This window comes from Saccostrea echinata, unplaced genomic scaffold (assembly GCF_033153115.1).
Source record: "Saccostrea echinata isolate AGI-Se365-2 ecotype Australia unplaced genomic scaffold, CSIRO_AGI_Sech_v1 ptg000012l, whole genome shotgun sequence".
Taxonomy (NCBI): domain Eukaryota; kingdom Metazoa; phylum Mollusca; class Bivalvia; order Ostreida; family Ostreidae; genus Saccostrea; species Saccostrea echinata.
The window spans coordinates 10356044-10369189 of NW_026889761.1; the positions used below are offsets into that span (position 1 = coordinate 10356044).

The window sequence follows — 13146 nt, forward strand, 5'->3', positions numbered from 1 at the left end:
ATATCCTGATAAACATGTAAATATTAATTGAATGAAAATAAATCAGGAACAGTATACCAACTCGGGTTCTGAATTCACGTAATGTTGTCGGCTCATAATAGTTTTGAAAACGAGGTCATTGAATTGAGCAAATATTGATGTCATGAATAAATTTTCTATTAATTTCAATTTGATTAAGTATTAAAAGTTGTGATACTGTAAATTATATACCTTTAAAGACCGCGATTTCTACAAAAATATTAAGGTCAAACAACCAAAATCCAACCTAATCTGACTATAAGATTTCAAATATTTTGGTAAACCATACATATATATCAAGGACCATACACTTTGACAAAAACGTCATTGTCTACGAACAATAGTAATTAAATCATCATTTTCCTTCCTCATCCTTTTCTCTGACGTACAACTCCGATTCCTTTTTAAGTATTTTAAGTCTTCTCTTGTTTTTAAGATCTTGAAACAAGTTATTTAAGCGCGTGAATTCAACGAGACCTAATTTTTCTGATTCTTGGGCATCAGGGGCAAGACCATTTGCAATTTGAGCTTTCCTGATGATATTGTAACAACGAAGCACTACCAGTGTTGATGGATTATTTTTTATCGCCTCTTCCTTATTTCGTAAAGAAGATTCAATTACATTTATTGCCTCTTCGTATTTCGCAAGACTTGTCAGACTCTCGGCCAACTCACACTGCAAATTGAGTAAACCGAGATCACTTGGCTGACTGTCCTCAAGGCATTCAATGGCCTTTCGAAAGGAGTGTGAAGCAGAGGTATAATTCTCTTTCGCGGTATAAGCTTTGCCGAACGATTCATGAACAAGTGATTTAACATCTTTATAAATACCCTGGAGATTTTCTATCCGATTCAGACTACTATGTAAGAGGTCAAAGGCGTCTTCAACCCTTTCGGTGTCCGTCATTAAATTTGCTAAATTAATCTCGGACAACACTATACTTTTCACTGCAGCATTTGTTTGAATCTTTATTTCTAGTCCACGTCTAAAATGTATTTCTGCTTGTTCCAAATCAGCTTTCTTCAGATACATTTCTCCAACGTTGTTAATCATGGATCCCATTATTGGGTGTATGTCTGTCCCAATAGCAAGCCGCCTGCGCCGTAATGCTTCCTTTTGATACTTCTCACCAATTTCCATATGATCTATTTAAAGAATGAAATAAATTCCAAATTAATTTTGGATCTCAAGATTTTACCTATTTTTTCGTTTTATTTTTATTTTACATGTTGGAGTTTATATATTTGATACCTAGATCCAGATGGAATAAAGCGAGTGTTTGGAAGGTATTCAGGATAAGATTTTCTAAATTCATCCCTAATTCCAACTCTGTGCTTAAAGCTCTTTCGAGAAATCTGAGAGATAGAAATGAAAAAATAAAGAAAAAATTGTCCATACCAAGAAATAAAATAGTGGCATGATTTATTGTTCTCGATGACAGACACTAAGCTCGATTTATTTTTACATGCAAAAGTTAAGAGTTTTTATTATATAAAATAAAACTGTATTTCCTTTTTCAATCCCATTTGAATTTTTTTTTTAAAAAAACTTACGTTATGGCTTCCTGTGATTTTCCCTGACATCCTAGATTCCAGCCAAGTCCCTGATACAGCAAAGCCAGAGAAAAGTCGCTTTTTCCAACAGCACATTCCCTTATTCTCAGGGCACTTCTGTAATGCTTTTCACCAAGAATATAGTCTCCCTAAGTTACAGGAAAATATCTTAATTTATTCAAATAAAATCATTGACTTACTAATACAGATAAAATTAATTAGAATTATCATTTTTATGCATCATAATTGCAGCAATATGTTATATAACAAACTTAAGGGTGCACTGTGGCAACGCACTTTGAAGAAATTACTCACTTTGAAAAATATTTTCAAAGTGAGTTAATATTTACACAAAATCAACGCGCTTTGAAAAAAAAAGTGCGTTAAATTTGGGACAAATCAACACACTTTGAATTTTTTTTTCAAAGTGTGCATGAATATTTTTTACTATGCAGACATATACGCACTTTGATTGATTGATTGTATGTTGTTTTACGTCACGCTTGAGAATTTTTCACGCATATAGAGACGTCACCATATACCGGTGAAGGGCTTCAAATTTATACCTTTACTCGGCACTCGGGTCCATTGAGCAGTGAGGGTTCTATATCGTGCCAAGCCTACTGTGACACGGGGCCTCGGTTTTTAAGGTCTCGTCCGAAGGACCCGCAACTTTCACTTCAAAGTGCCGAGCGCTTGGCGAAGGAACAGTTGCTACCTTTTTTTTATCGACTTAGGTCAGTCGCGGCCGTGATTCGAACACACTCACTTTGAAAAAATATGTATAAAACAAAAGTTCTGGACCGAGATCTTAGTAATAGACAGCATTATTTTATTTCTTTCGAAAAATTGATGAATTGATCTACCCTCATCGAGAACGAGGGGAAGACAGGTAAAAGGTCCCTTAGCCCAGGCTTTTTATCTTTTCTACCCAAATACATGTATATTTATTTACATAACTGGTATAACACTGATATACTTTCTCTCAATAAATTTAAGTTGTTAAGTCTATGAAAAGTAGATGAAAAAAACTGAGATAAGTTTTCCCGAAAAAAAATTAACGCATCCTATAATATAAAAGAAGAGAGGCTCGGTGGCCACATCGCTGATCTAAGCAACAATAGCCGACTGTCTTTACTTTGGTCAAAGACGCTTTACAAAATCAAATACATGTACAATGCAAATAAAAAAAGTATAAAATGCATAAATATTTTTATACCTCTTAATGCTAATCAAATAACTGAAAAAAAGGTCATCATATTGTGTGGGTATAAACAATTTTTTTTCATACTTCTAAATACTAATACCAAATAAATATAAAAAGACCATCATATTGTGTGGGAAAAGTATTTTCAATGGAAAATCATAATTGCTCCCTTTTCCCTAAGAAAAATGCAATGCTTTAAGTCACTTCTACCGAACTTATTACAGACTCGGTAAATAAAAAAAAGAAACGAAGTTGTGGTATAAAACAATCATTCCTCCATTATTTCTAAAAGACCCATTCCCCTTTTATAACATTTATGAGAACCTTTGGGAATAAGTCAACCCCTAAAAATCTTTAAAACGTCTATATCTCATATCCTTAAGTGACGTCATAACCGAAAAGTTATCCAAACAGGTTCAAAGAATTATTTATCATACAATGTACCAAAAATTTTCAAAGATATTGACTTAGTTGTGCACATTTTTGTTTTCAAAGTCAATACTAACGCACTTTGAAAAGAAATATATTTTTATCAAATTTGGTCCCAAATTTAACGCATTTTGAAAAACTTTTCAAAGTGCGTTGTAACAGTGCATTTCCTAAAACTATCAATAGCTGGTTGATGATGTAATTTACTACTCAATTACTATACCTCTTATAATTAAGGCTTAAGTACCCTACACTAGCATTTTCACAAGAAACATTGGTAATCAGTAAATACAAAGTTGCCCGGAAAGCTTTCTATAAGAAAAGTAACTCTTCAAACCCATTGGATATTCAGGAAGTGTAGATCTTAAGGTACAACATCCATTCAAGTTAATTTCAGGTACGAATTATTGTTACTTGGTAATTGAATGGAATTATCCCACAAATGTTAATCTGTTCACTCATTCGGTAATGCATGACAGATAGAGCATTAGAAATGTGTTTCTAGATGGATCGTCCATGCACGTTTGGTCCAGATAGGATCGTTGGAATCGACGTGTTCCAAAAACTTTAATTTTATCGTTCAATCATTAAAACAAACTATTTTCAATTTGATGATGGTGAGGATTATAATATGGAAGGTATGGTCTGGACCCATTTTCAGCATATCAAACTATATTGTCTAAAAATGTGGTCAATATTATATATCTTTTGCCACGAGACATATTTTTTTGATTTCCTCCATTGAGAAGCGCTAACCATCAAATTAATAACTTAATAATACGTAATGAAACAAAATATGCAAAAAATGTGTCTTTCTTGATTTTTTCCCCGCTTATCTAAAGCTTGGAAATTTTTGGAGTAAAATGAAGGAATTAAGAGTACATTATACACCCATCTGTATCTGATTGATGGTGTATGATTTAGAAAACTGTAACAACCCTTGTGTTTCAGGGCTTGATAACCCTACACCTCACATTATGCAAGGTAAACAGAGGTAATCAAGAGAGATAGCAAAACTCACCTTGATGAATGTTACATGTTTCTATTAGTAAGGTAAAGTTCAAGCCAACTGTATATTCTAGAAGTGTACATCACTAGATGCAACCTTCATGCAAGTTTGGTTCAAGTACAGTTTATGGTTATTTTGGGAATGGCACTGCTAATAACATTTCAATCATACAGAAAATGTAGGTGACATACAGCATCAGAAATGTATCTAGCATTGTGCATCAATAGATGCATCATCAAATCCATTTTGTTTGAAGTGGGAATTATAGCTTTTTGGAAATGAACCTGCTCTAAACTTTAACTTGGAACACCAACGTCAAGAGAGACGTACCATGAGCTCTTCTCGAAGTCTTTGAAGTGAGCCAAAGTGAGCTTAAGAAGATAAAACCACGCAATTTAATATATATATATATATATATATATATATATATATATATATATATATATATATATATATATATATATATATATATATATAAAATATTTTTCTTTTTTTTTTTTTTTGAAAAAAAAAAAAAACAAAAAACAAAAAAAAAAAAAAAAAAACACACACAGGAAACCCGACGTGTTTTGGGTTCCATATACATCATAGATTTTCAATGAAAAGGTCAAGTTGGCTTTTAAATGCATTAGGGGTTGTCAGCTTTTACGAAATAAATATAGTCAGAAGTATTGAAATACCTTGATATTTGTTACAACACGCCCCCACCCAATAAGTACTCGCGATGCATCGTACTCATTTCTTTGTTTTCGTGTAAGACGCAAGCATTCCTGGTAGAAAACCATTCCCATTTCTGCAAGAATATGACTTTGTTTGTAAGAGCAGTAAGAAAATCAAAGAGGATCATTAAAGCGATAAACTGTTATATGAGGGAAAATGATATTTCATTAAACATTTGAATAAGGATGTCTTTACCATATGTTTCAGGAGAATTAAACACGAAAGCAGGTGTGGCCATGTTAAACTCAAACGAGGCAATATTGACAAAGTTTTCATAGGTATCACCGGTACAGTGGAACACATCTGTAAACAATTTATTGAAGTTTTGTTGCTCCAAATTCAATTGACAAAGCGCGGCCTGGTACTCGTACGTAAAAGTCCTGTTTTCCAACTCTTGAAGGATCTCTGAAAAGACCTTACAAAACCTGATACGTACAACTGGAAAAAAAGAAGCATCCAAATCAAAATCATTAAAATAAAAACATCATGTGTTTTAAACATGTTTAAGGGACAACATATATAATGTGGTAAAGTATTGTTAAAGTCTTATACACACCGGGTAAATCCTTTATCAGAATGTATTCAGTTATGCAGTCTCGCAAAATTCCGTGAATGTCTAACCTTTGGAAGTTACTGTTTTTATGAATAATGTGGTGTTTTATCACTGTTTTCAGGTCCTCAATGTCTGAACATTCACGTCCTAGAATTTATAGAATATTATGAACATTTTTGACAAATGAGTGAAGCAACTCTATAATGTCGAGCACGATACAAAGCTTACCCATCATCTCCATTGCTTCCCTCTCATTAAATGTTCCTGGAATATAATTTATCATGGATAATTTCTCTTGTAGGGGTTCAGAGAGCCGCTGAAGAAAGGTGAGATAGATTGGTGCTGTAACAGAAAAACAAGTTGGTATCTGGTTATTGGTGCTAAAAATACAATCATATTTCAATGCTTTTAACATGAGTCCATAGATACTTCTTTAAGTGATCAATTTGGTGAAATTGTTACCCAGTCTATCTGTGCTTGGATAGTATTCTTGGCTTAAAAGTTTCAGTCGACACTGGCTCAGCAGATAAACTATATCTTCCACTGTTAATATACCGGCAGCAATCTCTGTTGCAACCATCTTAAGAGCAAGAGGTAACCCCATACATAGATCTACTATTTTGTAGAACTTTTCGTCGTTTTTCAAAGATGGACAAAGCTTTCGAAGCATGTCTTGCGAGTCTTTCAATGACAGTGGATCCAATACCATTTCGAAAACTTGAGGGTGATTGACTTCAAGTTCTGCCGTTGAAGTTGCTAAGATTCGTACGTTGTCAAGATTTACAACCAAATGAAACACCTTTTCCAAGTATTTAGACCTTCCATCCTCTATAACGCCTTCAATATTATATAGAGCAATGAGATATTTTGTTTTGGACACTTTGAGTTCGGAACAGAGTTTTTCAAGCAATTTTTCAAATACTTCTTCCATATTCTCTTCATCAGGAAGGTGCTTTCTTTCGTTTAAAATTGTCGAAAATAGAAATTCCAGATTTTTGATTGGCTCTTCAGCATTCCTTAAATCTGCACTGTAGACTTGAAAATCTTTAACCTTGCTGCATATCTGTCGAATTACAGAGGACTTTCCAACTGCTTTCAGTCCATACAAAATGACAGCCCTTTTTGTTGATGATGGGGAAAACAAAATATGGGAGATATCACGAATCTCCCTTATACGACCAACAAAATCCTCCATATTTCAAGGTACAATTTATACACTATTAAATCGATGCATTTTGCACGGGATCTGATAAATATTACGTAAGAAAGAAGTCAGGAAGTGCATGTATTTTGGCATAACCTAAAACTTTACTCTGTCTTAAACATTTCCCGATTTTTTACCTTGCTTTGGTGTCTTTAAGTGTTTTCCGTAAAATTAGACCTAAACTACCATTTATATACTGGCCTTTTTCGATATTCTTTGTGTTTCCTCAATGGATTTTGTCCTGTTTTGAAATTATGCAAACAGAAAGTGGATATTGCATTCTTCATGAATTTATAAAACGAAACCACTGAAACAAAACAGAAATCACACGAAAATCAGAATAAAAGAATAATTCATCAATTAGCTGCATAAATTTATCTTAATTCTAAAAATTTATTCAGAACGCAATAACTATTGTATTCGCCATGGTTAGGCGAGTGTATGTAGAGGCTTGCTTATAATGACTGGAGTTTAAAGGTCTTATCAAGTGTAACTGAAGACTAACCTCTAATGTAAGGTGTTTGTGTTTGACAATTGATTTGTTGGTAGCTATTGTCATTACTTTAACATATTATCCAGCGAATAAAAGTCGTATATAATTAATTTAAGCTGTTCACAAACTTTCTTACATTTAAAAGATAGAACCGATTTGAATTAAATATGGCACACGAAATTAAAAAAAAAAATAATATCACTTTTTATGTGTCAATACGGGGCCTCAAAGAGCCGTATTTTGTATAAGTCTCAAGAACATATATTGATACTTGTTTAGATTTGATAATCATACTTTACAAGTCGTGAAGAATATTTATTGAATTAATCATGTTTTGAACTCGTAAATTTTAAAATTTCAATTTTTACTGATTTGGTTTACACATTAAAACAAAGATTAAGGTCTAACGACACGTTCCTGAAATGTTTTTGCATCTCTTCAAAATACATTGTATATCAAAAAATATTTATAATAATTATTATCCTGAAACATTATCCTCTGATATCTTGCACAAATCCCTGGTAACGTGCCTCATTTTTTGGGAAAGAAACTAGTTTGAAATGGAGTAATATTTCAATCTGAAATTGATGGGGAAAATTACATATTGCCGAATATATCTTCTTACCTTCCAAACCTTTTTTTCTTAAAAGCATTCTGATTGTACACACAAGTACTCTGAAGATCATATAAACTCATAAAAAGATGCTTGAGTTTCTGATTGACAATATCTGTGTAGTTTGGAGACCATGTCTTCCAACAATCCGTTGGAATTCCCATGGGTACCAATTGCGCCCCCTTATAAGCAGACCTATTTTTGTATTCATATGAAGCAGAATTTATTCAAGAACTTCTATATGAGAAGAAGAAAACACTTTTGCCTTCAACTCGACATTTCGACGACGTATAATCAATTAACAATAGTTATTTTCATTCATAAGTCGACTCGATATATTCCAATGAGCTTGAAATAAAAGATACCACAGATTCTGACACATCTGTTTCATATTTAGATATTTTACTTGAAAAAGATGTTAATGGTAACCTAAGAACAAAGCTTTATGATACACGTGATGACCTCAACTTTTCAATCGTCAACTTCCCTTACTAATGTAGCAATATACCCTTATCACCTGCATATGGGGTTTATGTCTCTCAGTTGATTCGATACGCAAGGACATGCTCTACGTATGGACAATTCTAAAACGAGGCAAACTATTGACAAGTTGATGAAACATGGATATCAACAGTCTCGTTTGAAGTCATCATTTCGCAAGTTTTACGGTAGATACAATGACCTTGTCAGCAAATACAACCTATCATTAAGTCAAATGCTGACAGATGTTTTTCATACTAATTGTTAGGCCATTACTTATACACTGAACTGTCTACGGATTTTTCCGGTTTTTGTCCAGATCATGACAAGGAGCACACGGCGGGTGTGACCGGTCGGCAGGGGATATTCACTCTTCCATGGCACTTGATCCCACCTCTAAATTTTGAGGTCCGTGTTTGCTCTGCTCCAAATTTGTATCGTTTCATTGGACTTTCGAAATTGAATACTGTTCGTTATCTTCATATTTCACTTCAGAATAACTTAAGCCTATAGTTCGGAGATGTTAGATGTTCGTTGTTAATCAAGACAAATGGCTCACGGCAGGTGATGATTACTGCTCCTTGGCATCTGATCTAACTTCTAATGTTTTCAGTGCTCCGTGTTTGTTCTACTCTCATTTTGTATTGTTTAATTGTACTTTTGAGCATGACTATTATTTATCTTCAAATTTCAAGAGAAGTAATGAAACCTTCCGACCTCTGTATGTGGGTTTCATTAATGTATACTGGCGTCAGGAACGACTTGAGATTGGCTCATTGGCTTTCGGGATACATACACCCATACTGTTGAAGCTTGGAAACTTTTTAGTTTACTCAAGGCCTTATATAAGGCATGAGAGTACACACATAAACATTTTGAACAGGAATATAAAAACAAACATATATATACAAGAGTTTACAGGTGTTGGAAAATAATATTAAGGTTCTGTTTCACTTAATTCAATAAGAAAATATTTATCCTGACTATTCATGAAATGAGAAAAACTTAATTTTTCTATTTTTGCATAAATCATTGTGTAATTTTTTACTGGCTTGTTTAAATTAATCACAATTGAACAAATAATATTAAACTCTTCACTCAGTTCTAAATTACAAAGATGGCTTGTACATTACTGTATGGATTTTGGAGTTGTCGCTCTTGGTTTGCAATGTAGCTAGGATGTTCAAGCAGTTGTCATCCAATATACACTGTCAAGAGGTCAATCTGGAAGAGTTCACAGTCTGCCTTTTCAGATACCGCCTTGAATTAACGTAATATATAAAATCGTGGAATCACTAACCAGTCACATTGAAACGGAAGTCTTTATGTTTAACCGAATTTTGCTATGCATTGCTTGTAAAATGTAACTTAATCCAAAAATTAATTTTACCGTGTTTTGGTACAGTGGATTGAATCAGGCATGACTAATAGGAAAAACTTTAAGGAAATTTTCATAAGCATAATGTAATGGAGATGGACCTAAATGAAACGGAAACAACAATACATAGCTAAGATGAAAATTATATAATCTTTGATTTTGCATTTAGATATTTTTTGTTTCTTTAATCTTATTCTCATGCATTGTTTGCGTCCATATATGGCTACGGCTAGCGAGGTCACTTTGTGTATAAACTTTAATTTCCTTTTCTCATAGGATGTGAGATTTTAGATTTATAATTTTAATTTATATTTGAATCAATGATTTTCAAAAATACCATATCTTTGTCAAAAAAGGAAAAATACATTTTGTCTGTCAAGTATTTTTCTCTATTATATAAGCAAAGATAAGCCCCACATTATTTAAAAATGAGTTTCAGTTATGACCCTGGGGTCGTCTCGGTGCAAGATTTTTTCATATTCCTTTAATATATATATATATATATATATATATATATATATATATATATATATATATATATATATATATATATATATATATATATATATATATATATATATTACCGCCTATAAATTTTGGCCGTCAGGATCTAAATTTTTGCAAACTTGAATCTATCCAACACGGGAATTTTTTAATTGAATTTATTCGAACCATAGCCTGCTGCGCATGGAAAAAAAAATGTTTTTAAAAAGAGCTGTGTAGTGGTACATTTCATATTGTCGCCCCTACCCTCATGCACATACCTGTATTGTCGTCTTTCGGCGACAAAGTATTTCGTACAAATGAAATATATGGAGATAACGAACAGTATTCAAGCTCAGAAGTCCATTAAACAATACAAAATAGGAGCAGAGCAAACACGGACCTCTAAACATCAGAGGTGGGATCAGGTACCTTGGAGGAGTGAGCATCCCCTGCCGACCGGTCACACCCGCCGTGTGCTCCTTGTCATGATCGGGAAATAACGGAAAAATCCGTCGACAATTCAGTGTGTAAATAATGGCCTAACAATTAGTATGAAAAACGTCAGTCAGCATTTGACTCAATGATAAATTGTATTTGCTGACAAGGTCATTGTATCGACCATAGAACTTACGAAATGATGACTTTAAACGAGAAAGCTGATATTCTTGTGTCAACTTGTTTGTCAATAGATTACCTCGTTTTAGAAATTGTACATACGTAGAACATGTTCTTGCGTATCGAATCAACTGAGAGATATATACCACGTATGCAGGTGATGAAGGTATATTGCTGCATAAGTAAGGGAAGTTGACGATTGAAAAGTTAAAGTCATCACGTTTATCATAAAGCTTGGTTGTTAGATTACCATTAACGTCTTTTTCAAATAAAATATCCAAATATGAAACAGATGTGTCAGACTCTGTGGTATCTTTTATTTCAAGCTCACCAGGATATATCGTATCGACATAAGAATGGAAATAGCCATTGTTAATTGACAATACATCGTCGATATATCTAAATGTCGAGTTGAAGGCCACAGCAAGTGTTTTCTTCTTTTCAACTGGCACATATTTGCTCGATGGCGATGTATACGCTTCGCACATTTGCCTATTTTATCACCAAAAGTATTGTTTGAATAATGTTTTACGGGTGTGGAGGAAGAGAGAGAGACAGAGAGAGATATTTTTTGTATTTTCAATGAATTCATTTTCATCTTATTTATTGCACCATTGAACCAGGCTTGTTACAATATCGTCTTTGTTTGTAAGGTTCGTTATTACAACTGTATCTTAGAAGAACTTGGTTTTAATTCTTCATCTGGAAATCCATCTTATAGTCACAGTTCACTTTCTTAGAATAAAATTCTTCAAAATCACATTTCAGTCTTTAAAACGTTTATAACATTCCAGTCAAAGAAAAGTGAATCCGATCTTCCCTACTTATTCTGGATTCCTAAACTTAATAAAAATCTTTACAAAGATACATTGTCGAATCCAGCAACTGCTCTTCCAAACCCCTCAGTATTATGTACGTATTCCTCACAAAAATATTAACAGCTGTAAAGGAGAGACTTCAGACGTACTGTGCTACAGTATATTCGAGAAGTGGTGTAACTCAGATGTGGATTCTCAAAAACACCAAACATCTTTTAGAAAATTTAAAATCACAAAATTTTCAAAAGTCAGTAACATCAAAACATATAACTTTTCTCCACTTTATACAATCATTCCTCACGATAAATTAAAGAGCAGGCTTTTGATATCATAGGTTACTGTTTCTTCAATAAAAATGGAACTCAGAAATTTTCATACCGGGTATCTTGTCATTGGTCAATTACAAAAATACTTTACTAAAAATCACTCTGATTCTACACATAAGTACCCTGGGGTGATAGTAAAAATATGCTGGAGTTCCTCATTGACAACATTTATGTCTTTGGAGACCAGGTCCTCGAACAACCTGTTGGAATTTCGATGGACACTAATTGTGCTCCTTAATTAGCCGACCTGTTTTTTTTTAATATTCCTATGAAGCAAAATTTATTTTAAAAATACTTCCACATTAGAAGAAGAAAGCCTTTGCCGTGGCCTTCAACTCGATATTCAGATGCATCGATGACGTTTTATCAATTAACAATAGTTACTTCTATTCATATGCCGATTCGATATACCCTAGGGACGTATTTTGACCGACATATTTCATACCAATTATTAGACCTTTGTTTTTTTAAAAACTAAATTTGACTACAATTTACTCCTGTCTACTTGATCTATTCATAGCGCTCACGGCGGTTGTGACCGCGGTCAATAGGGGATGCTTACTCCTCCAAGGCACCTGATCCCACTTCTGGATTTCCAGGGGTCCGTGTTTTATGCCCTGTTCACAGATTTGTATTGTTTGTAGATTTCTTGAGATCGATCACTGTTCAATATCTTCACTTATTTTATACTAGTACTTGTCAAACTGACAGATGTGCAGTATTCTTCAGCCGTTGGAAGCTCTGTAAGTACCTGGTCTATGTCTGCTGCTTTTCCATTTTTAGCTTAGCGATTGCCTTTTTCTTACCTCTTCTTAACTACGTGGGTCGCCAAAATATGGCTGAAATACTGCCAACTATGCGTTAAGCGATATATAATCAATCAATCTATACAATGTGGATCTGTTTTAGGCTTGAGCCCATGGCTGGTGTTATCTTTGCCTAGTTTTCAGGATCTCCTCTTAAAAATGGTCTTTTCAGAGTTTCAAGATGACTTTCTTCTTTTGATAATACCTTTCCTTGCTTATCTCCATTATGAATATCTGGAATTCACCTGAAGGGGTTTTTCTTACCATATATGGGTATTCCGTAGAGTTTCTGGTTGTCTTATTTGAAGTGTTTGTTCAGTATCATTAACCAGTCTTTTTTCAGTGTATGTCTTTTTGTCTGCTCTTGCACCCTTCTTAACCTCCTCGTCCATATCCCGACATCGGCTTTGAGCTGATCTTTCAGTCTCTTGAATTTA

At 33.7% G+C, this 13146-nt stretch overlaps 1 protein-coding gene across 1 annotated transcript; it reads right to left on the minus strand.

Moving 5' to 3' along the window:
• Nucleotides 1-283: 283 nt before the first annotated feature.
• Nucleotides 284-6687, minus strand: LOC133185928 (uncharacterized). Its single transcript, XM_061321219.1, has 8 exons — nucleotides 5953-6687; nucleotides 5719-5832; nucleotides 5494-5637; nucleotides 5133-5375; nucleotides 4898-5010; nucleotides 1573-1721; nucleotides 1271-1374; nucleotides 284-1164 (listed from the first exon to the last, which is right to left on the minus strand). Exons 1-8 carry the CDS (start codon nucleotides 6683-6685, stop codon nucleotides 374-376), a joined length of 2391 nt encoding a protein of 796 aa, XP_061177203.1. The 5' UTR covers nucleotides 6686-6687; the 3' UTR covers nucleotides 284-373.
• Between the last annotated feature and the right edge of the window lie 6459 nt (nucleotides 6688-13146).